The sequence below is a fragment of the Ambystoma mexicanum genome, chromosome 7q (genome assembly GCF_040938575.1).
Source record: "Ambystoma mexicanum isolate Mex_15411 chromosome 7q, UKY_AmexF1_1, whole genome shotgun sequence".
In the NCBI taxonomy this organism is placed as follows: domain Eukaryota; kingdom Metazoa; phylum Chordata; class Amphibia; order Caudata; family Ambystomatidae; genus Ambystoma; species Ambystoma mexicanum.
Window position 1 is genome coordinate 954,095,041 of NC_090941.1, and position 26,166 is coordinate 954,121,206.

General features: G+C 43.9%; 1 protein-coding gene across 1 annotated transcript in view; it reads right to left on the reverse strand.

The window, feature by feature from the left end:
• CAPN5 (calpain 5) overlaps positions 1-26,166 on the reverse strand; it is an 820,088-nt gene that overhangs the window by 554,529 nt on the left and 239,393 nt on the right. Inside the window, exon 2 of the mRNA XM_069640007.1 lies at positions 8,634-8,813. Within this exon, the coding sequence (XP_069496108.1) occupies positions 8,634-8,798 (165 nt within the window). The 5' untranslated portion in view covers positions 8,799-8,813. The remainder of the gene's footprint in view (positions 1-8,633; positions 8,814-26,166) is intronic.

Consider the following 26,166-nt stretch of genomic DNA (forward strand, 5'->3'; position numbering starts at 1 on the left):
TTGCCTTCTCCTCTCTGCACACATCTGTGCTTCCGCTTGCCCTGTGGATCAGTCACTTCAGGTCACGTAAAACCCAAACTGTTGGCATTGCCAATGCTTGTTATTCTTGTAGTCTATACATACAGAACTCCAAGTACCAACATGCAATATGGTGTCAACCCATCCAACTGGGTTGCACTACTTTCAAGACTTGGCAACACTCCACAAGAGACTGCATGAATGTCATTCGTGTATACGCATGGTTTGACACAGGCATGCATGCATATCCTGCTGTTGTACGTAACATTTGCAGTTCCACAATATAGTTTACCACCACACATACAAATATCCACGACCAGGGTCAGGTCTGAATACAGCTCTCAGCTGTGCCCAAATGGCAGGCTGAGGCCTGTGGCAACTGTCTATGCCAATGTGGATATGGCAGCCCTTTTATTGCCGCGCTGGACATATTCCATTATCCCTAAAGTTCTTCAGCACGAGAAGAGAACCCGCCATGCTGATCTGGTGCGACAGAGCAGCCTTCCGGCCGTACACCGGCACCCGCAGCCTTCTTCCGGTCTCCAGATGAGGTCAATGAGAAGGACAGGTTGAATGCAGAGCAAGGATCCACCCGCCTCCTTTCTCGCTTCAGCTAGCAGCTTCCACAACCTACAGCTTCTTCATATCGAAGTTTATTTTTTAAATGTCATAATTTTTTTGACAGGTGTCTGCTTTTGCGCCATTTCAATTGCCTGCGCCAATATACCCTACATGGTTAACAATTTCTCCAAAGTTCTCAGGAAAAGTTTGGCAGTCGCCTCAACTCGCACCTAAGGCGACTCTGGTCCTGTTGTGGCCAATCTGGTATTGGAAGAGTATGCTGCTAAAAATGTAAACATAGGGACGCTTGAAAAAAAAGTCTGTACATTGCATGTGCTCTCACAGACTTGCATGCGCCTCGCAGACATAATATGGCACGCTAAAGAGCGTTGTTGTCTTATTTGCTGCCGTCTCGTCCCTATACCTCCGATATCATAATTTGTGTGGATCTTTCATGCTTGGTCTCCTGACATTTTGGTAGTGTTTGGATGCTTCCTGCATAAGAAAGAGCCAGGGGGATTTAGGCTTGGTCATGGGACCAAAAGGACAGGATATTTACATATCTGCAGGAAACTCTTAATATTAATGTGCAGATTAATTGCCGGGAATCGGGTGTGGCAGGAGGTCATGCGGAGCACACCAAGCCTGAACCTTCTCTACTCCTCCAAAGGGGATTATAAACGCTCTTTCCAGGATCACTTTACAACTAACAGGGACTGCAGGATCTGCAACGCTTTCTGTGGCACTAGCGCCTTGCGGGGTGAAAAGCAACTGCGGGATTGTCTTTCCAGAAATCCTAAAACAGGTCTAGAGGTCTCGGGAGGATAGCTCACGGGCAACGTGCTCGCCTTGGAAGCAAGGCGACACTGAACAACACAGTTTGGATCCCCGGGTTCACGCTTCGAAACCTCTGGGTATTAAGGGCGTTATAAATAACCTATCATATCATTCTGACAGATTCCGTAAAAAAAAAAAAACTATCACTTAATCAATGACCATCATTTCATCGTCGTAGGAAGGACAAATGTTTGACTTTTTCGGGTTTAAAAATTTAAATCGCAGGAGTCCGTTTTTTGCAGCAGATCTGCCCTATAAGAAGTTTAAAACCCTCCAAAATGGAAAACATTATAGAACACTTATTCAACTTTTCTCATCGAACACTGGTGCTAAGAGTACACACCATCCCAAGACAATGATTAATGTGTTAATTCAATTACTTCACAATCATGGAACAGTGTACATCTATCAGTGGGCTGAAAAATAGTTTTGCTATAAACCCAAGGCTTTAAGTGGCCCGGCGCTTTGCCCACCAGAGTACAGGCGCTGCCAGTGCTCCTTCTGTCCCAAACTAATAAGCCACCAAGGCGATTTCTCTTGTGTGAATGCCAAGTGTCTAAAAGTTTAGCAGGCTCACACTAGTTGAGAATTGCAGAAACTAGCCACTCCTTTACAAGCTTGAAAGGAACGCATTTAGGAAAATGAGAACTCATTCTCTGCTTAAGGACAACAGCCCAAGCGCACATTCGAAAGCCGAGGCTGCCCCATTGAGTATGTACGGCTCATGCTTTGCAGGCATTTTAATGTTATGGCGAATGTTGTGAATAATAAAATGAGCACCAAGCTCAGTGTGCATTTGATGCTCAGAAGGCGAATGTTTTAATCACAGACATTTGTTGAATATAGAAATCTGGGGCCATTCTTATGATCCCAAAATGTTCTATGATTTTATGGAAAGCAGCTAGGAATCCACATTGGTGCTTTTCCCCCCATATCATTTTCTCAAAGTGATTTAATGACAGAATGAGGGTAATTTACTCACTGATTGAATTGCTGAAATGAGTCAGATACGGTTTCATGTACAGACACGGATTTATTTACAAGGCGAGCCAGAAAGTTGCGTTGACTATATACAGAATATGTGAGACCATGCCGAGTGACCAAAATACATGTTTTCAGGGTCTCGCAATGTATGGTTTTCTCTTTCTCTTGTGGGTTCTCCTCACCTCCATATGCCCACTTCTTCATCCCAGTGGAATGTGAGTTTAAACAGTGGTTTTCCATTTGTGATGGCAATAACCCACTTTGACCTTTTCTTCCCAGATCTTCTCCCCGTAAAGGTTTTAAAGTGTTATTTTGCAAGGTCCTCTAGGGACTCCTTGTCCCTAAAGGGGGAAGCTTTCCCAGGGAGGTCCCACTTGCCTGTACTCCTAAGTAGGGTATTGCGTAGAAGGCTCACCTCCCTGGCCTCACAAGCGGGGTACTCCCCCCTTGGGGAGAAGGGACGGATTCCCATAATTCATCACAAAACTTATTAGCAAAGCTTCAGGAAGACTGACAGCTTTGAGATATGGTCCCTCTGTGCTCCGTTATGATGTTCAGCAAGGTCACGTCGCTGCCCAGTGCTACTCAACGCTTATGTGAAGTCACTCCATGAGCTATCTGTACTAGCTGGGTGTGAAAATTCACCCCCAAGTCACTGATGCCCAGCTACTGTTAAAATGCATCTTTCCAACAACAGTCTACTTCTGAGATCAACACGCGTGTTTCCATCAAGGCCTTAATGTTATCAAAGCGTTAAGTTCATATGATGCAAAGATTGAGAAGCTACTCTGTGCTGCACTTCCAAATTTGAAAGCATGCTAACTTTCTTACCTGGGATCACATGTTTGGACTCTGATAGGTCAACCATTTCTCAAATAAAATCCCTTCTTACTCATCAGCTTTGGGATGTGTAGTGTATGTGATGTTTAGGTCCAGCTGAAATTGTGTGGTGAACAGGTTGGTTCTTTAAATAACCCCTCCGGTCAGTCATCAGCCGTACTATCACGAGTGCCAAACTTTACCAAATACCTGTGACGTGTGACTGACTATACGTTACCCAAACTTCTACCCCGGCATCTGTGACGTGCACATTTAATGGCACATAGTTTCCAGTTCTTGGTGAAAGCTCCACTGGGATTCAGTGGGATCTTTAAACACACTTGACCTTGGTCTAGAAATCAATCTATAATAATGAACTGAACACCTGTAGATCATGAGATGCACAGGCGTGATCTGTTGGCACTGTACAGGAGTAAGGGGAAATAGGTATGGGAGAGGGGATGGGAGAGGATTTAAGGAACTCAATGCAAGCCTTAAGCCGGCAGCTGCCTCTTCCATCATTGCCGCTGGGACTTGCAGAATGAATCGGCGGTGCAAAAGGAGCAAAGGAAAGGCCGGGAAAATACTTGGTGAAAGGTCGAGTGACCTGGGCAGGAGTAAAAGGCAAGTATAACATTCTCAAATTAGGAAAAGGTATGGCTTCCACATCTTCCCAAAATCCGATTCCCATCTAACATTCCCCACAGCCAATCAATCATCAATGTGTCAATGCGCAAATGTGTGTTTTTGTCATGTGACGATCATACAGCAATTGCTATGTATTGGCTCCTAGCAAAGGGACAGTCTGGAACTATGATCTAGCAGCCATTTCTCGATTCTAGTCACAACATAACTAGTTTGAGAAGGACAGGTTATCTTCTGCCATATGGACCTACTTGCGGAGTCGATTTTCTCCTGTAGAGAAGGGGTGCCTGGGTGTACTCCAGTGCTTTAAAAAAAAAAAATAATAAAAAAAAAAGACAGCAAGAAAAAAATGCAACAAAAAAATACGAACATCGCTATTTATAAAAAACAGTTGTCTCAGAAGGATAGCTCAGTGGCAACGTACTCGCCTTGGAAGCAAGACGACATGGGGCACCACAGGTTCGATCCCCGGGTCCGCGCTTAGAAACCTCTGGGTATTAAGCGCGTTATAAATAACCTATCATATCATGTGGGTCAGAGGAAACTACCAACCACTGGGGAGGCGGGTCATATCAGTTTGATCACTCTTTAAGGTGTACGAGGGTTGTGAAAATTATCAAGATTGCAATCGGTAGGCTAGGAATCCATCAGATTGGTACCTTACAACACTTGACTGCCTCTCGCACCCCAAACAGAACATAAGCCACTGATGGCATGAAAGATTTTCTGTACAAAAAGAATTCACTTTGCCCTGCGCAAAAGGTGGGCTGGGGTGCCAGGGAAATGGCCTTCAATGCCTTGCTGTTGAAACAATGGTACCCATTGGCTTTGGGCCCTGATGTATTAATGCATCCCCCAACAATACACTCAGGTACTTTCATGAGTGGGGTTATCACCTGCTCCTTGACACAGTATCAAGGACCTTCCAGAGCTGCCCGCTAAAACCAGTAATTTGCTTGAGAGGAAACTGTATTACAATTTATCAAACTATGATTGCATACTTACATGGTGATCAAACTATGTCCTTACGTCATCTACATTTTGCTGTAAGCACTACTTTCCACCCTCATTCCAAGCATTGCACTTTTCCTCATCAACATCAGTGTGCGCATAATGCAAGTCAAAATCACATTCTTTTTTAAATTAGTTTTTTTATTATGCATTTGGTTAAAAGATACAAAACCTTAAACACATAAAAATTATATATTGATATTGATATTAATATTGATGTTTTATTTCTATCGCGCTCGTACACAAGTGTTTCAGAATGCGACAAGGCAAGGGAGGGGAACAGGGGAGAACAAAACAGCGATCTTACTAGGCCCAGTGACATTGAGAACGCGCAAGTGAAGACATATGAAGCCTGGAAATCACTGCTACGGGACATGTTCCACCCGTCGGACGACAAACCCCCATGAACAATACCATGCTGCCCGGAAAATCTGGACATATAAATGGAACTAAAACCCAGGATTATCAGATCTACCCCACCCAGCAAACACAGCTCCCCCGAGAGACAGATTTTACACCTACTCCGCTCTGCTTCCAGAGCAGCTCCAGAGGCAGACCCAGACTCTTACAACCTCAGTTGTTTGTTTAAAGTTACGTTGTTCGTTAGGCATTCTTACCTTACCTCCCTCCGTGTCCCCTCTCCTCCTTTTACCCCTTCCCATTCCACAATCTCAATAAGCATTTATAATTTGATCATGCTTGCTGTAAATTTGAAACGCCAATAAAAACATTTTAAAATAAATTGGACAAAGGCATAGAAGTCTCTAGAAGCGTTAGATTAACGTCACCTATTGATCCCCCTTAACAGCTCACTTTGGAACTATAATTATTGAAACTGTAGAGTTTAAATACGCAGCTTATACAGTAGGTCGATGTTTACAGACCTTCGTAGTGAACCAGAAAATCCAGGTCCTAAATAAATAGGAACAATCCCAACTTCGAATCCTGCTACAAGTCTCGATCTGGGTACACCCAAATGCGTTTTTTGAGGGCATTCGGCCACATCAGTCCGATTCGTCATACCTTGGTGAGAAAGTATACCACCATGGACAGACCTTTTTTTTTTTATTTAGATGAATTATAGTACACATTTCTTTTTACACCATCATTTATCTGATATTTTTGTAACGTGCCGCTCGCGCGTAGGCCTCAGGGTGCACACAAAAGATGAACAAGCCGGGGAAATAAGATAGATACAGATATACAATAAGAAGAAAAATATGTTATTAACCTAGTAACATCCAACATTTAAAACCCCCTCTTTAAAATGTATCACAACATTAAATACCATTAATTTTCCTTTTGCAATTGGGACCTTCTAGGCCTGGCCTTCCCTCAAACACAACTCTAACCTGCAGTACAACTACTCGACATTCAGACTCCACACTTGTGATCCTTTACAGACTAAATCACAAATAATAAGGACAAAAGATCACTACCCACAAATGGGAATACGCAGGGTCGCAGGAAGCACATTTCCCATCACCCAAAGCTTAGACCCTATTCTTCACAGAAGGATTTGGTGCACATCTGTGGTTATTTTGGGCTGGACTGGTAGATTCTCCAAGATTAGCATTGGACATCTTCTTAGGAAACTAGCACATTTTCTTAGGAAACTGGCAATCTCATAACTGAGTGTATTGTTAAACACAAACTTTAGGAAATTAATAAAAAAAATACATTTCAAAGCCCATCACAGACTACCTTTCAGTGCAAGGCACTGCATTTCGTTTGGCTGTACTCTGTTTCATCCATGTAGCATAATTGCATTGCCTCGGCACATGAATCAGACTTGGAAATCAAGCTCAACTGCAATAATTCATAGTGAAAATCAAAAGGATTTTTAATAAGATGTGAGAAGAAGGATAACCTTTCCGTTTAATAAATACCTTTATTCAGTATTCCAAACCAAACGCCATAAAATCTTATTTCACAATGCACAGCACCGTGTGTTCAGAATCCGGAATAGAAAGACCATCCCACAAAAACAAAAACTTTACCCACTGAAGGTCACGCGTGTCCATGATGCGTCCCAGAACAGGGATTCACAAGCCCAGCTCACGTTGATTGAGACGGCCCAGCAGTTCCCATCAGATGAGTCAGATGCCACTCAATGGTGCCAAATCAGCCCACGGCTTTTGAGCGAAACTCCAATCAAAACATCCTGAAATCCAAATATTGGCACCTTTCTATTCCCTCTGATCAGGGCCTTCCACACTGGCTGTGCCATCCCTTTGGGCTTCCATCAACCCTAGCCAGCATAGTCAATGGTGGGGGATCAAGGGAGATGCAGCACAAAACACCTGGAGAGGCATAGGTTGCAGACCCATGCTGTAAGTGATCCAAAGTTGGACAGATTCCCCAGGACTGGATTCCAGAGGAGAGCAAACCAAGAATGGATCTAAATTATCTATTTAAGGGATGTCTCAGCTGGTGATATTTCTAGGAATCTGGGTCGTCCAGTTGGTACATAATTTGTAGATCCTGAAAAGCCAAATCAAACCTTGCCCCCAGCGGTCTCTTCTCAACTTGCCCACTCCATAGATGAATTCAGCTCAATCCACACCCTTCAATAATCACTACGCTGCCTGCTCCTTTACCCCTCGCGCCACATACTCACCCATGGATCTCCCCAGCCACCCAACTGCCAAGGATATCTATATGCCTCTGCTTACGTCGCTGGTGCAAACAATACTTCACTCTCCTCGATGCCTGCACGGACTCTCGACTTGTCCTGAGCCCAGCTCTCTACACAGCCAAATCCTGCTATTATGCCAATATAGTTCCCACTCTCCCCTAACTCCCTCGAAAACTATCAAGGGACCTCCAGGCCATGCTTTTACGCTCGTAGGAACCGCTCGGTTTACTCCTCTCTCTTAGTGGATGAATTTGCCTCGTACAGCTCTACTAAAAACAAATTGTGTGTGTCGCGCTGTCCACCCTTCTATTTCTCCCACCCCCGCCAAACTCCACCCATCAGTTTTGGAATGAGCCCCTCAACCCCTTTCACCTGCCTAACCAAATTAACCGTCCAATCCACCTCTCCTGCATCCTGCCACCAGAGCAGGATGTAATTTGTAAATGTAATTCATAATTACATTTAATGTCATTAAACTTTGTAAATGTGTGAATTCCAGCCAAAGATGTCAAAGCTGCAAATATTGTTTTATCCTCCAGTCCCAGGTATATGTTCATAGTTTGTAAGTCATTTCTGTTCGAAATGAGACCCGGTTCTGAAATAAATGGCATACAAGTACTGCATGATCTTTATCCCCTTAGTGGCTCCCTTCACGAAGGGAATCGTGGTCTCCTTCCGGGTATGTCGGGTTAATGGAAGAATCCACACAAATGATGTGAAAATCGACTAACCTGTGAAAAAGCTTATTTCACCACTTGGATGCTGGTACGGACTGCACCTTTCCCCACCTAAGCTATCTTCTGCCACCTGATGTGAGGGAAATAACAATAAAAGACTTATCCTTACTTCATTTTTTATCAATCATCAAATTATACAATGAACAGAATCGTCCATCAAGAGGGTAATAGAACATTGAAAATTGACTTCTGCGGGATGCAGAATTGCCCCTCCATTGTGGCCAGACATACGATGAGAATCAATGAACTGACATATACACCTAATCTATATTGCTTGTACTTTACATAAGTCCTTTAGTCATCAAAAATGTCATGGATCCAGCTGCTACTGTACATTGTGATGAAAACAGTGCTGGGGTGCAAAGCCCAGAGCAGCAGCCTACCTTTGGCCGTTTCCACTGCACACCTTGTAGCCTCTGTGACTTGTAAAACAGGGAGTCGTCATTAGCTGGGAATAAGGGGTCCTCAAAGAGAACCTTCTTCTGTTGGCATTCCCTCTTCAGGGCAGAGTACTGCTGGTTTTCGTAAGGCTTCACAGAGGAAAACATCCTTCACATCCACCACTACAGGGAAAACAAGAACACAGATGGGTCAGTGCCACCCTAGGACGCCCATGGCTTATAATTGTCATACATGCCTTCTTAAATTTGGCATTTGGGTTAACTACAGTTTCAAACAAAATAACTGCTTTCCCCAAGGGCCTTCATGAAATCTGTGAACAATAATTCGGGACTGCATTAGACCAGAACATTAGACAAATAACTTGCAAGTAGTATCAAATACATCCGTTCAAAAAACAATGTCGAACCTTGTGCGAGCAGCTATGCAGGTAAAAGTATGAGGGATTTCATTTTCTGTCAGAAATGACACACAATAACAAATGTATATTATTAATTAGTAGTTATAAGGCGGAACACGCCCGCATGGCCTCAGAGAGCAAAAGAAGAAAACCAAGTCGTGGAGAGCAAAGGAGATCAGACCAGGGATCAAGCAGAAGAAGAAACAGTACTAATCATTAGAATTAAAGTAGTATGTTGTTAATGCTTTCTTAAAGCTGGTAACGCTGGGTAGGTTGCCAATGTAGGGGGGGGAATTCCATAGTTTGGGGGCGTAAAGTTGATAACCGGTGCAACCAATTTATTTTAGCTTAGACCTAGGTACAGAGAGTTTGTTAGCTCCACTGGAGCGGAGAGTGCACTTACTGAGGGCCTTGAAAAGATGGCTGGTCAGGTACAAAGGGGCCTTGTCGGCCATGCATTTATACGTGAGGGTATGTATTGTGTGGAATTCGATGGCGTACTGGGACCTAGTGTAAGGATCTTCTGGAATCCGAGACATGATCCTCGTGGGCCAAGGTTTTAGGCAGTTGTGACGGCCCCATTCTGGGCTGTTTGAAGACTTTTCAAGTTGTGTTTGGGTTTGCCTTCCAAAAAGCTATTGCAATAATCGAGCCGAGAGTTAACAAGCGATGAGAGGTGCTGAGATGATAGGTACAGCTTAATTTACTTAAGCAGCTTGTTACCATAGGCACAGAACTAATTAAAATGCGACACATGTTGCTTCATAGCCAGCCCAGAATCAAGGAGGAGTCCCAGTGTTTTCAAAGTGGAGCTCACTGGGATGACATAGCTAGAGATGGTAAAATGACTACATCTTGAGTCAAGCTTTTTTATTCGCTGACTGGAGCCAACGATCATTAACTCAATTCTTTTCCTTGTTCAGAGCAAAGGAGTTGACTGACATCCAATCTTGAATCAAATTAAGTATTATTGATAAGAAGAGAGTCAGTGTCAAAGTCTCCCTGTAACTCAAAGACCAGCTGAGTATCGCCGACGATATCCAGCAGGTCAAAGAGAGGATGCATAAAGACATTGAACAAAGAGGACAAGAGGTAGGCACCCTGTGGAACACCACAGCACAGTATCTCCGCAAGGGCCTGGAATTCACCAATGGCAACTCTGGCCTTTCTATGATCAAGAAATGAGACAAGCCAAGCGATGGTAGATTCAAAGCAGTTTATCAATGTACCTAGTCTCTCAAGCAGTAAAGAATAGTCGACCAAGTCGAATGCAGCAGAGACGTCTAATAACATAAGCAATGCGACCATACAGCTATCGACAATTTCAGCCAAGTTGGCTCGCAAGTCCAGCATAGCTGTCTCTGTGCCGTGCATGGTACGGAAACCGGACTGCCGAATACTGAGGAAACGGTCAATATGCTCCAGGAACTGTAGATACATGGCTTTGTCCAGAATTTTGAACAAGAATGGGACATTGGTAATTGGTCTGTAATTACCAATGGCCTCTGGATCCAGGGTGGATATTTTCAGTACTGGGGTGAGCCAGACCTCTTTTAGACTCTCTGGGATGTCGATGAAGGAAAGTTGACAATATTAGTAATTAAGGGTGAAAGGCGGCAAATGGAATCCCCGATGATCATTGCAGGGAATTCACTGGTACGTAGTGTGGGTCTTAAGCCCATTCACAATGTCAGCCAGGCACTCTTGGGTCACAGGGTTCAGGATAAATACTGGGAAGGTGTTGCTCAGGTTTATCATTGGGGCCTCCTTGTTGTATACAGCTAGTGTTGTCCACTATAGTAAGTCTGTTATTAGTAAGAATAGACTGATGGTCCTTAATTTTAGCAGAGAAGCCACCTTGAATTCTTTGGCACCATGAATTACTTGGAAGGATTGTATCAGCGTTACTTTTACTGCCATCTAATTCTTTTAAGATGGCAAATTGTTTTTTATTATCAGATTTGGCGTTGATAAGCCTTTGTTTAAAATTCTGCTTTTTTGCCTCTAGGATGGCTTTTTTGTAATCAGCGGCAGCCAGACGAAAGGTGGCAAGAGAATTGAGGCAGGAATTCTTTTCTCCCTAAAGACGGCAGAGGCTTTCTCACAAGGGAGAGGGTATAGGGATTTCGCTCTTTAGCAAGCAGTTGCAGTTTAAGCCAGGCTTTGAAGGGATCAACAGTTGGGTGTGTTTTGATTGTGATGGGCAGCGGGTTCCTATGGAGGGGGCAAGTAAAGAGAAAGAGAGGAAGTAAGAGGAGGTACACAGCAGTGACGTGGGACAGTCAGGTTGAGTGCAGAAGAGGAGCAGAGGGAACAAGTTGGTTAGTGAATAGAGATACAATCAGACAGGCGCTGAGGAGCAAGACCATTGATAGCTTTCTAAAATAGGAGAAGGAGCTTGAAAAGGGAGCGTGCGTGCATGGAGAGCCAAACAGCCTGTAGTCAGTAGGTAAAAGTGGGGAGGATCTGTGTAGGCTGTAGAGAATTTAGGTAGCAAGATGAGGACGGGAAGGTGTGAATGTTCGAGCAGGCCTGTGTTGGCGAAAGAGAATCATAAGTGCAAAGTGAAATTCAGAAAAAGCAGGGGCAATAGAAGAGAAATTAAACTGACAGGACATGTCTTCCCATCGCCAAGGCATGGGTAAAGAGAATCCTGCTGGAATGTTCTCTTAGCCATCAAAGAGGCGAAGAAGAGCAGCAGAGGCTGGAGGCACCAAGAGGTTGAAGTGAACAAAGCAGTGACCACATGGAGAGGGGTTATTGGAGAGGCCCCTGCATTAGGATGGATAACATCGGTAGTGTGGTGCAGGGGCCAGAGAATTGCCATGTGTTTGCATGGGCCCCACAAAAGCAAGTGCTGGAAACCATTGACACTGGTCTGCCAGCACATTACGTGGAGAGAAGGTCTGCAATGCAATGAACATCCAGAGATACGCCATATTGCAAGGTAGTCCAGAGGCAGTCCTAGAGTCTCCCACTGCAGTGTTGACACTTAGACCCAGCAGATGAATTCAAATTAAACACATAACTAATGGTTGGGGGTTTCAGGGGCTGCCTGAAGTAAGCCAGTTTCCACAATGGGTGTGGGAACGGGAGTTTTGAAACCGCTCCTGTCTGAATAGCATTGCGGAGTAGCAACTGGAGCATTCCAAGTGCTGGATGGGATTACCACAATAACTGATTAGGCCCAAATGATCTGACAAACTGAAAGAATATAGCAAAATACTAGCTTATTATCAGTTCAATAAAGTAAGGAAACCCAGCAAGCATAACAAATCGCAGCTCACACACTCCAAGAGAATTTCTGTTACACAAACGGCTTAATACCTTGATGTACGTCAGATATAACGTCATCCCATGTGGCAAACAGCAAAAGCCTATTAGGTGGAGGGATTGGTCAAGGGAACATATATATCTATAGCCTGCATAGGTGTTAATTACATCAATGGCTGCCCCTTATCAAGTAGGCATGCCTTGAAGTACCTCTATGTATAATGCAAATAATAGTAGAATAACAGATGCGGATTGGTTTCTGAAACAATGTATAGTCCATCATTGCATAGGCCATCCAGATTGGTTGCCACCCTATTCGAACCTTGGACATTCCGCTCATTAGCAGTATGTAAGCAAAACTAAACCCAGTTGCGGGGAGCATCATCAGACAACTGCCCACTTGGCTAGTTAGCCTATCATCTCCCATCAGTTAGGACCTAAGCCAAGGCCTCTTCTTTGTAGTTGACCTTGCTGCCTGTTCTCTTCTGCGGGACTTTAAAGGGAGTGAAGGTACATTGCTATCTCTGTCTGGAGATGTATGAATACGTCTTGTTTTCTGGTTTTACAGCTTGTTTGAGAAGAGCATGATTTGTCCATTCTATCCTCTTATTAAGTGCCATTTGATTCAATTATATTAGGTGCTACTACTCTCTTTGGCCTCTTGAGACTTGGTTGCTCCGTCTTGCATATGCTTTCTGTATCCTTGAATGTTCAAAACTTGGCATCCGCAAATGTTCACTCCTTTACTTAATCTAAGAGAAATACGTCTTACGCACAAGGCTTATCCTCTTAGTCTCCTTTTGTGGCTCGTAATTACTTCTTGTTGTGGCATCCATGTTCCTGAGCCAAACAAATATTTGTTCTTGCACAAATTTGTATTCCATTGCTTGTCAGCTCTGCATCCTTGGTCTCTCTCCTTGAGGCTTCTAGCTTACCATTATATGAAACCAACATCCATCTTCTCAACATGGCTGCTTCACCCATGTTATATTTCCTACATTTAGCAAGCTTCTAGGTGTCTTATCTACCTTGCGTTTCTGCGTATATACATCTACTACGTTTCTTGTTGCGTATCTTCTCAGTGTATATGATTTCTTTGCATTCGCATGCATGTTCACTTTGTTAGTTTAGTCACATGTTCATTCTTTAAGTATTCATATATCGCAATCAGTGCTCCCTCGTGTCTTCACAACGTCACTTTACACCTGTCAGAATTTACTTATAGTTCTTCTATGTCCAGACTTTCTTCTACCACATCAGTTCGAGGGAACATTTGATACGGTTGTCTGAGTGCATAACATCTTTCATATCTTTCGATGCGGTATTGGGAAGATACCAGGAGTCATACACAGTGCTTTCTTCCTGTTCTTCCAAAATGACAGTAGTGGGGTCTAATGACGTGTACATCTTCCTCTCTACGGCATTATCTGAGAGGACCTAAAAGTCAGCACCAAATCCTGGACAGTCAGTGCAAACCTCAAGTTAGCAGTTTTCACTATTTTTCAGTATGGCTAACAGGTGTCACTTTCGCAACACTTTTATGAAAAAGCCAACAGTGCAAAATAATGTATTGTAGCACTTAATTGTAATCGAGGGGGGATACAGTTCTGTTAGCCCAATTTACAGATATGCGGTAATGTGTCACTTCCAAAAATGCTTTATCCCTATGTTAGTGCCAACCGTAGACAAAGCAGGTTTCATTGCCTTCAGTTTTCTTTATTTTGAACCTCTTGGAAACTTGCAAACAGGAGTGTTTTATTGTCTCAAGGTGGTATCTTGATTCCAATCCTTTTTTTTAACCAAAGCGCCTCAAAACTGTGCCTATCAATTTTCTGCTGATCAAATAACCATGTCCGTCAATTTTATTTATTTATGTAGCGCTTATAACCAGGTGAAGTGCTTGAATGACATGCAAGTTTTAATCTGTGATGCCATTTAGAACATGTATTTCAACAGATTACCATTTTGTGGATGTAATGTTTATTAGCCAAGCTCGGGAAACGTAAAATGTCGTTTAGCTAATCATTAAAGGCGTTTTAAATCAAAAGGCATTCAAGGAGGTGGTAACCCATTTTCTTGATATTGTCGTCAGTACACTATTACGTAGCGTTAGTGCTCTTCTTAATTACAGCTTGAGTTCAGGATATATAGAGGGGACCGCCTACTATAGACACCATCGTATTCAGCTCCCAGGCACCAAAAGACTGACACTCAGCCAATGCTCACCCAAGCAACACTCTCAAAATGCACCCTATTACAGCCATGACACATTCCAGAGGCACACGTTAACAGCATACCAAAGTGTTTACTAGAAAAAGCAATCAGACGAATGTAAAATTGTAATTCCTTCTCAAACCCCCCCCACCCCTCCCAGTGACACGAAGACAAGAACATGGCAGAGGCATGCTTTAAAAAAGGTCATACAACATACCATAACGATTTCAGGGTCCATTGGTAAAGTATTTATATTATGTTCAGGAATTCAACATGTACTGTGATCATAGCCTTGTTGGGTGGAAGCACAATTAGGATCTAGCGATGGCCGCCTTTTCACGCCGTCTAATAAAATAAAAATGAATATACAGTCCTCACACAATGCACCTATGTCAGGACCAGTGGCAGCCGGCATATTTTTTCACTGGAGGAGTGAAAATATTTCCCAATGAATGATAAACGTATTGAGGGAGGCCTAGTGAACCTAAACCGGTTTAGGGGATTGTGCTTCTAAATACCCTTTATAAAAAAGGAGATACAATGGTGCCTTTTAGAGCACACTTTGTGAAAAATTGGTTTAATGGCATACCTCTTTCTATTGGTTCTATAGGTTAACACAAACAAAAGATATGCCAAGTCACCAACAGTACAAAAGACATTTTTTTCTACGCATTTTCATTATGCCATTGCCACAAAATATGCCAGCATTGTCACTATGCAACACACTTCATGATAACAGAATGGACAGTGTGAGAGGGCATTTTTATGTTGGCTGCAACTAATGCCAGAAGTGCCACTGTGAGAACAGATTCATATTGCAGTGCCCAATAATGTCAGTACTGCCATTGTAAGAGGACTTTGTCAAACTCTCTGCCTGAAATATGCCAGTATTGTCACTTTATAACATGCAGCATGGACTCCTTATGGGGCCACAGCACAAGCAGCAGCAAACAACCGGACTGGTGCTAGGAGCCCTTTCACCCGGCCTTTCCCTTGTCTGCAATGTCTTCATTCTGACCCCAACACCAGGCATAAGACAGACAGGTTTTGACCAGCATCCGTTAAGCACAACAAAGGCTCTTTACCCAGTATGTATCCGAAACACCTTCACGTGACTGTGCAAGAATCAGAGCCTGGGCACATGAAGGCCCTGCCCCATGTGCAGTGCTGTGTAGAACTGTAGGGACACCAGTCTATGTGTCTTTCTAAGAATCTCTTTGCAAATGCTAAAATGTGCAGTATGTAGTGAGTGAACAGCACTTGCTCCATATGCAAATTCAAATAATAAAAAAAAGAACTGCTCTCCCTCCGTCGGAGTCATTTTGCAAGAACCAGACAGTTCAGACAAATGCTTGGACTAGCCCAAATGCCCTCTACTGGCCCGCCTACATTAGATCGGACGTTAAGAAGGGCGCCCATCTATTTTCTGCCAATTGAAAAGGCTACTGCTTGTGGAATAAACACCTGTATGTTAGCAACTTGAATCTGTAGAAATCCTTAAATCGTTTCACAATGGTTTCTACAATATTTGTGGATACAGGGGTTGTTGTACATCTTCTGAATTGATATGGAGTAGATGCACTGGCAATTGTATGCACTTTCAATTGGTTATTTAGCTGGATCTAGAGCCACTAAAAGATTGTATAGTTCACAGTAGCAACACTATAGTAAAAGTAACATGACAATTTACATAGTAAAAAAGGATCCCCAACCTTTGACCTTGTCCATGACAGTCACCAAATTCGGCAGGCAATTGATCTGGCTACATGTGAAAACGTTTGCCAAAGGTTGCAGGCATGATTTCATGTGGAAGCAGAATGCACAACATTCAGGATACATATCTGAAAAATGCCAGCTTTGTTTTTTGGCACACTAGCTGTTACCTGGAACAGGTGCCCACCGTACAACAAGTAAATAATTGATCTGCCAAACTTGAGATAATCACTTTTGAAAAAATGAAATGTATCTATATCTTCATACTTGCACACCAATAGTATAGTATGAGCGGATACATGTTTGTGGATGATGCACCTTCACGCAAACCCACACAATGATCACCAAAAGCAGGTCTATTATAAACATATGCACCAACAATCCACATTTAACACGAGTCAGCACAAAAGCCATAGACAAAACGTAATGCTCAAAAACAATCCATGGACCATTGTAAGGAAGGCATGCTATCAAAATAAGAGACACAAGTGATTCCAGTTCAAGAGTGTTTATTGAATTTTATCAGGGGTGTGAAAAACACCTATCCAAACCTAAATCTATGATGGGAGCAGGCTACGGCCAACAAATGATAATACAGACCGAGTGGAGGCCAGTCAAATAAAAAGGGCCTACAGTAAAAAAAAAAATATTGCCAATTCTTACCGCCATGCTACAAATTAGCATGGGCTAATGTTCACAAAAAGAAAGAAGTGTTCACAAAATGATAAGTCAGGATATTTAGGCAGTTGGCCTCCCTTCCCCACGATTTTAGCACAGGACAAGGTGGGTCACTCCAGCACAGCACACGCCTGGGCTTCTTTGGCACAAGATCACAGTTCCTTTCACCAACATTAGGGCCTTCTATGTCAGTCTCTCTTATGCAAAGTATCTTGCCTTAGAGGACCTGATGTACCATAAACAAAGAATGTGCCTTTCTCAATATTCACGTCTGGTGATTTACTCTTCACCCTGGATCCCCCTTCAGCCGGGCTCCTATCCTTCTTTCACCATTAACCTCCCTCATTCGGGTTCAGGCCAACTTCAATGTTTAGGCATCCCTCAGTTGGGTTCACATTTGCACCAACAATCTTCTCGGGTGTGTTAATGTTCACCCCTGGATCCCCCTGTACCTCTGGCTCAGACCACCTTTCTCCAATTAGTCCCCTTCAGCTGGGCTCAGACCAATTTCAGTTTACAAACATTCAAAGGCTTTCAAATGTGCACAGGTTTCAAAGTAGTCCACTGCAGGACCACTTTGATGTCACAGTTCATTAATTCTTCCCTGCCCGGGGGGGCGGCACCAAACAAAGACCTTTGTGTGAGCACCCATGTTGCGCCGGACCACTAGGTTTCTGATACCTAATTCTGTCAAAGTTCAATTGTATACACGTTCTCTTTTCATACAATGTTGCTGCTTACAACCTTGAGCACGACACAGTCCGGTCTGCCATCAGTTTCTCAAACTCACAGGCTGTCTTGAACTCGTTGGCTTTGCTTTGCTGTCGGAGTCAAGGACAGTACCACAGTGGCAATATCTTCGCCCTGCCTTGACTATCAATGCAGGAGGGCCTCGTGTACCTTCGGCACATGCTACATCGCTGGCCAGCTGAAATCCGTGGTCTTATGTTTCTTTTCCTTGAGGTTTCTTGAAAGTCGCGGTTCAGTGTTGAAAAGTGCAAGGGTATTTCCCTCCTTGTCGTCCTCTCCGATCTCGCCGCCTTTCTCCTCGGTTTAAACTGCCATTGCTGAATTGCTGCTTCCTCATGCGTTTACCTGGCTCAGAGTTTGCTTTCGTGCTTCGCGTTTTACTCGTGTGGGGAAGTGTGATGGAAGTTGGGCGAGTGTAATTATCAGTAATTGCCTGACTCTGCCTTACCCTTGTGTTGGGACATGTCCGGTATATGGCTCTGACGTTAATGCATCATCGCTCATAATGAACTGTCCGTGAGAAAACGTTTGTGTCAAAAAAGGTGGGGGGGTTGAGTTTCTAAGTATCCCACCTGGTAGGATGGGGAAAAGGTTTTATAAAGGAAGGGGATACCACGTCTCACCCTTTGGTGTCCCACTTCCACTCCGCAAAGACCCCCCCCATCCAGGTGATCCTCCTGCACTGGTCCACCCCCAGGAACTGGATCCACTAGCGATGGCCGTATCCTGGCCACCTGGATGACCGATCCCCGGTGACTAGCGGGTGAGACACCATCAGGTTTCTCACACCATGCACAGAATGTGCATGCGTTGTGACAGATGGCTCAAGAAGGTACAACGTTCCTTCATTGCGGATTATTTTTCTCGATGAGTTTTCTGCTGATTCTTTTTTTCGAAAAACGAATCGGAAAATATATGGGGTGTGGGAAGGATATATAAGGGGTGTGGGAAATAGAGTTAAACTATAGGTAACGGTAGGGGCTTGGGGTAAACCCCCCAAAAAAACATTTTTCAATAAAGAAATGTAGGCAAAAACATCAAAAATGAATGAAGCGATGTAGGGATTCTTCAAGGTACTATGTCCCTTCTAGTCAGAGGCAGCGTAAGCAGAGGGAGCACGAGACATTGCCAATTCCAGATCCTGGCTTCAGAACAGTCTCACCATTCCCTTGCCTGAATCCCTGCTGTACAGTCTTATAATGGAGGAGGTTGTCAGGGTCAAACACCCAACTTGTTTTGCTGGGCTTTGGGAGTGAAAAGGAAATGCACAAGAGGGGCCTTTTTTGATTAAAACAGTCAGAGGCTCGAAGGTAAAGTCAGAACGAATGACAGTGGCACTGCCCCACAGATTTTTTTGGGAAGGCTATGGTTAAACATTCATCCAATCAAGTTTTGTCTGACACATCAACCCAGAATGGGCCAAAGCCTGTCTCGAATGCGAACCAGGAAAGGACCAGCAAGCCAAAAAGGTGCATCATTAGGCAAATGCACAAACTTTAGAGTGGCCACTTGCACCATTTCAGAACCCCTCCCTTCTGCACCCCTTTCACCCCCCGACCCCACTGCCATATCACCTGCTGTAAAGCATATGTGGCTGCAGAGGTGTTGCTATGGGGGGCAGGGAAGCTGAGAGGGCTATAGCCCTGGGTCTTTTAGTTGTAGCCCCGGATAGAAGCTCAGGTGCTACAACCAAAATGCTAGCTAGCCCCGAGTCCTGCCAGTCCCGACATTAGCTTAGCCCCTGATCGTTTCCAGACCTAGCATCACCTCTGTGTGGCTGTACAGCAGTTGCCCAAGCAGGGCGGTGGTGGAAGAGCACGGCGGAGCGTAGAGCAGCAGGAGCCTGCTCTACCACAGTCTACTGCTGCACCCCCCTCCACATCGCAGCCACTGCCAGTTTGTGGGGGGTGGGGGAGGGGAGACTCCAGAATGTATTGTATAATGGGACCAGAACAATACCACCTAATGTGACCATTCCTGCTTGTACTAGGCAGAGATGCCACACATGAACTTCCAGACTGGCGAGCATTTCTACCCATGCTGATGCTTACATGAGCATTACAAACAGTACTTCTTAATGGGCACCGACACACACAACATATCTGTTCACGTTCCTAATGCTTTACTTGGATTCCATCCCGTCCCCCATTGGTTGGATCCTCTTCCGTTTACATTCTCAGAACCATGTGGGTTTCATTAGGTTTTAAGTACCTGGAGAGAATGCACCAAGACTTACTGAGTGCCCTAATGCTTAGGGCCAAATGTAGAGTAATGCTCCTTCATGGAACGTGAGACCAGCGTCTACGCACTTACCCGCAGGATCGCAAATCTGGCAAAGATAGCCAAAACCAAGAGTGGTGGAAGTCCCGTTTGAGGGTATCCTGTGAAAATGCCACCAATGCTCACTCACATTTGCACCCCCGATTACAATTAACCACTTTCCTCAAATATTCTAGGACTGGAGTTTAGAGCAGCAAATAACACCACTCTTGCAATATGAGGGTCAACAAAAAATAAATAAAACAGCTGACCATTTACAGTAACAAATCAAGGATGGGAGGGGTGGGGGGAGCACAGTTTAGCCAACTAAGAGGCTGATTTCCGCCGTGAACCCCAAAGCCAAGAAAACACAAACATGTCGGAATTCGGAAGAATGTCTAAGAAGCAAGGAGGAGAGACGACAGATGGCGCGCTCATTAATTATGAAATGGCTCCCTTGGAAGAGCGCCACGAGGTACTTTCTAGTTTAATTACATTCTAGCTGTGTAATAAGGCTCGGAAGCGCCAGCTCGACCTGCGAATCGAGTCAAAATGAAAAGGACTAAAAATAAAAAGCAGGGAGGGCACGAGGCACACCTGCGGCGCGGCGCGTCTCGGCGTGCAGCGTGCACGCGCTGCCCCACAGCTCGGGTTTACGCCTGAACGCGCGCTTAAGCTGCAGCCTGGAAACAATGCCGATCAGTGGCCCGGTGACCCAGATAAGCAATGCGACAGAAGCACGTTCTGCGGCATAATGACCCACAAAGCTGCACATGCTGCTGCTGGCTGCCACAAGCGATCACCTGCACCATGTCCACCCTGTCAGCTGCATGGAGCCTCCGATTACAGTTCCCTATACAATGTGGGAGCAGCTTCCGCAAGGCCTTAATGCTAAAGGGGGTGGTCTTCGATAATCCCTGCCGTGCCAAAAATGCCTTCCGTAAAATCACAGCGTGCAAATATATTGTGTACAGTGAATGCTCTTGCGCCACCTATACACAAACTATTGCATTAGAGTGCAGATGAGGAGAAATGACATACGAGGAGGGACACACAGCTTTTAGGTGTTGTTTTGCTATTGGCCCACCTATTAACTGTCCTTTGCCATGCTAATCCCCATTCCCTGCCCACCTGCGTCTAATACACCTCCTCATGGGAACTCTTTGCGCTTGCTTTAAGCACGCCTTACCATCAAACTTTGCACTGGAAGGACCTGGCAGTATTTTTTTCAAAGCAGTCTTCTGAGAGTTAATGACTTACTTGGAGCTGTAAACAGGGTACTGGTGTAATACAAAATGTCTTAACCAGGTCTGCCTTCACCCACTCTATTTATTAGCACTACCTGTGTCCTTCATTGAAGTCCTGTTAAAAATAAGCTCTGGCAAAGCCAACAGTTTTGGCTTGTATATTAGTGATAGGTACCCATCAGATTCTGAAGACTCTTCCCTCCCTTCCTCCTTACCTTGATCCTCAGTTGAGCTGTCTTGTGGGTCCCCTGGCTGAAAAAACCCTGTGTAATTCCAGTGGTTTGAAGTGTTGTTTATGTCCAGCAAAGATGGTAATCCTCTTCGGAATGTTGAGTGGAGCGAACTACTGAATTGTTTGCTGATGCCGTTAGTCCCAACAAGGAATTCAGGATCCGGAACGAAAAGGAAGTCGAGCACGGCCGTACCGGGGAGTCTCAATGAAAGAGTGAGGCGAAAGCAATCCCAGGTAAGCAGCGATAGTATAGAGAAAGGGAGAGCTATCCTGATGATCCATGGAATAAATACATTGGAATTCTTAATGAGGACACACATCTCCAAGGCAGGACGTAGGTTTCATTCCCCTCAAGATTGAGCAAACCTCGTCCTCTCTCACATCATGGAACACAAATATGGACTGATATTCAGGAGCCGACAGTTCTGTAGACATCAATTAATCAGTAGTTTTAAAGAACTGGACTTCGTGATGCAACACAGAGGTCAGAGGTTGGGGGGGATTAAGGTATGCTTGACAAGAAGATATGTTTTGTTGATGGACACATATTTTTCTTAGGAACTCATCCTGGATGGACTGACACCAAGCCTCTCTCTTTTCCATCTCTAGTCTTTCGTTCGTTCCCTCAAGTTCGCAGAGAACGATGAAAAGTTCACAAGAACTAGAGTTGGCCTCCAAAATTCTATTATTAGAGTTATTTCTCTTAATCGAAAGAATGGCTTACTTATAAGCGTCCACCGCCTCCTTATAGACCAGAAGGGAGGCAGGGCATGGATTCTTATTCCAGGCACTTTCTTTAGCCCTTTTAACTTTCCTCAATGCAATCAGCGCATCATTAAACCAGCAGTTTATTATTATTTGTTTAAAATCTTTTACTTACCACACTAGAGCATCTAACCACCTCTTACTCGAAATTCCCAAATTTAAACTAAAAAAAAAAACGGGTGGAGCCAGTTTCCCTGTGAAAGTTGCCTGCGCATGGAATGCCCTTCCCTCTGCATTGAGAGCTAATCTACCATACGCGAGCTTTAGACGCCACGTGAAAAACTGTCTCTGGTCGAATGACAACTAACCACTAATTCTCCTTCCCTGGACCTACCACTGACTAACCACTGTGAATAACTGATATGATATTCCTGATCCTTGATCCGATTCCTTCATTGCATAAGAGTGCCTCTCGGCCTGTACCTTCTTACCTGCTTGCTAATCGTTAACAACACTTGTACTATACTTTCCTTATGTATTATTGTATTATTGTATGTAACCAAGCTCAAGTATACTTGTAACTGCTGCGCCCGGCTACCCCTGGGTTTGGAGCGCATTATCAATTAATAAACTAAACTAATGTGTTTATTGGTTAAAAAAAGACAAACCGTACACACAATAAGTTAAACCATATATATTAAATACAGAAGTTTATTTTAGAATTCCTTTATTGTTCGTTAGTCTGACCAGTGCCAATGTATCAATGGTATCTAAAATGGTCTTCTGATACTGGAAGACCAAGCCATCATCCATTGACAAAGATGAAGACAGACTAGACAGAGGTGGAACAATAAGAGCTGCCAGAGCTTGAGGGGTAACACAACTAACATTTCTTGCCATCTTTATGATATTAGGTGAAGGCCCTGTCCTAATGGTATTGTCAGGCTGAGCCAAGTTGAAAGAAATAATATGGAGGTCAGACCATGGGCATGATGCGAGTTCAATGGATGCGAGTTCAATATATAGGGACAACAAACAATCAAGGATGTTGCCCTCTTCATAAGTTGCAGTATGCACTTCCTGCTAAATACCGAGAGCCTCAAAAGCACTAATAATTAAAAGTGCTTCAGCATCCAGTGGATTCCCAGCCCATAGGTTGAAGTTAACCAAGATCAGAAAATGTGAAGTAGGTCCCAGAATTTCATTGCAGAGGGCAAGAAATTGCTCCTGAAAGGGAGGCATATCTTGTGGTGGGCGAGAAGTAGGCAAAAGACTAACGCTGGTAATAGGGTTTATAGTAAGTTTCATTAACGAGTTGCAGTCATCAAGCAAATTTATCACAGTGGAGTGAATTTTCAATGAGTCTTTGTAAATAAGTGCCACCACTCCCCCTTTACAGGAAGTTCAATCAGATATATGGTATCTATAGCCATCTGGTGTTGCAAGAGTAAGAGCATGAGTGGCAGTTTCATGCAGCCATATCTCCTTTATGGCAAGCAGATCAGTAGCAGAATCAACCAAAAGGTCAGTCAGGTCAACAGCGTGCTGCACAAGTGAGCGAGTGTTGAGCAAGGCAACCTTCAATTTCACCATGGTAGCACGAGCCACCACATTAAGTGTAGTCCAACTCCTGAACGTGGGGTCAGAATCAAAACATAGATTAGTCAGAAGAGATGCTACCTATTCTAGTTACAACGCAGTCATTAGCTTGTGCTATTAATTCTCCTAAACCCCTCACAATATTGATATCAGGAAGAAAAGGTAAAGGTTCCACAATATCGTTGTTAGGAAAGGAAGCCAGGCCAAAAACATTGGAGTCCTCTTGCCCTATCCCTACATTGATGTTAAGAGGAGAGCAAATTAAAGCCCTAACTTCCTCCATAGGGCTATTTACCAAGGCGGAAACACCAGGATCCTTGCCAATAGTGGAAATAAGGGCTTGACAAGCAGACACAAAAGGTGTAGAGAAAGAATAACTCCCCACGCCCGCAACAGCTGCCGGAACAAGATTAGATATGGACGGCTTCTGCAATTGCACAGTCTTATCAGGAACATTTAAGTCCATCGCCATACAGAGTGCTAGATATCTGCACTTTTGGAAAGTCATTCTGAATGAGCTGGTGTCTACCTTGCACACTGCAGTCGCTTGCATCGTTAAAATAAAGAAGCATAGCCTACAAAAATGCAGAAATGAGAGCAGCTAAGATTAAATATCAATAACAACCAGCAAGAAATTAAAACAAAAACACTACTATAAACGCGAATATCATTGAAATCCCAAAAGATTAAACTAGAAGCAAATGATGAGGCCTGACTACGTCGAAACACTGTCTGGGGTTGCTGTTTAGTACTCTTGTTCGAAGAGGGATTGCCTAGCATTTCGGTACTGGACTGCCCAAGTGGGCGGGACAAAGACTCATATGCAAATGGGAATTCCTCCTTTGTGAAAGGTACAGTGAGCTAAAATGTGGCTGCGGACTCTTAAGTGGGTACCTTCCCACAAAACAGGTCATTAGGCCATGTTCGCTCTCGCAGAGGGGCGCCTGTACCTCTTTTTCTATGTTTAAGAAACTTGGGGTTAGTCACCCTAAATTACCTACGGTTATCCAGACGTGGACCCCTTGCTCACTGTGCTAGGAGAGGTACAACTCCACCTCACTGAGGAGGCCAAAACACGTGTCTGGGGTTGCTGTTGGTACTCTTGTTCAAAGGAGGATTGCCTAGCTTTTCGGTCGTGTACTGCTCTAGTGGGCGGGACAAAGACTGATATGCAAATGGTTATTCCTCCTTTGTGAAAGGTACAGTGAGCTGAAATATGGCTGTGGACTCTCGAGTGGTTACCTTCCTGTAGAACAGGTCATTAGGCCATGTTCGTTCTCGCAGAGGGTTCACATGTACAACTTTTCCTAGAAGCAGAATAAGGCAACCTACATAACAAATGTCCTCATACACACACACACAGAATACTTTAATAATGAATGGCGATGTAAACTAAGATCTTGAGAACGCTACAATAAAGCGGGAGGAATGCTCGACCAGCTACTGTCATTTGTACTGACGTTATGCTGGGTCTGTTCCCGCTATTTAAACTGAACAGCAAAGAAGGACTGGGTTCTTTGACGTCTCCGGACCAGTCTGGCAATGGCCTATGCTGTTCTGGTATGCGGAGAGCTGTTGCTCACTGGGTTCGCCTTCTGTGGAGAGAGGTAGGCTGCAGAAGTCATGTGAAAGAAGAATTTGAAGGAGAGAGTGGGCCCACGACCCCTGGCAAAGCCGGTTAAGAGTTCCTCTGGAGAAGGAAAGTGGAACAAGTGCAAGTCTTGGAGGGGGCCTGGAAAACTCAAGACTGTAAATCATGAGACTGGATATCATGAAGTAGATGAAGTAGTAAATCACATTGTAGCACAATTCCCCAGGCAGTTCCACATGATTGTGGTACTGGAGAGTTGAGGGGGGCTCAGGAAGCATCTTCGTCATCTCAGTAGGTAGGGGCAGGATAAAGAGTATTGTAAGAAGATTCAATTCAACACTACAGCTAAGTCCATGCCTAGTCTGGGCTACTGAATGGAAACCCTTATTGATATATCTTTATGTCCAGTTCATGAGTTCTGGATGACTACCCCTATATAACACCCCTCTCTTAGAATCCCCCTGACCCCACTGAGCCAAGAAGTAGTTCTGTTTTGCAGGTTTAAAAGGTTTATTTGAGAAATAAGACAAAATATATATATCACACTTTATAATAAATTAATATCTGATAGTACACTTAGACATATGATGTTGATCAACAATGGGTAATCTGGCACTAGCACACTTCTTTATAATCAATGAAGAGTTAGTATAGGATGGATCAAATAGCAAAAATACTTTTATGATTTCAAGGGAAAAGCAATGAGGAATAAAATGCAGTACAGAAATAACTTGATATGACTTCAACAAAACAAGCAATCACTTTTCTTTGACAATTCACCCCCCCCTTTATGCAATGTAAGGAGATGAAGAGGAGATGGAAAGAGGAGCACACAGTTCTCAGGAATGCAATCAAA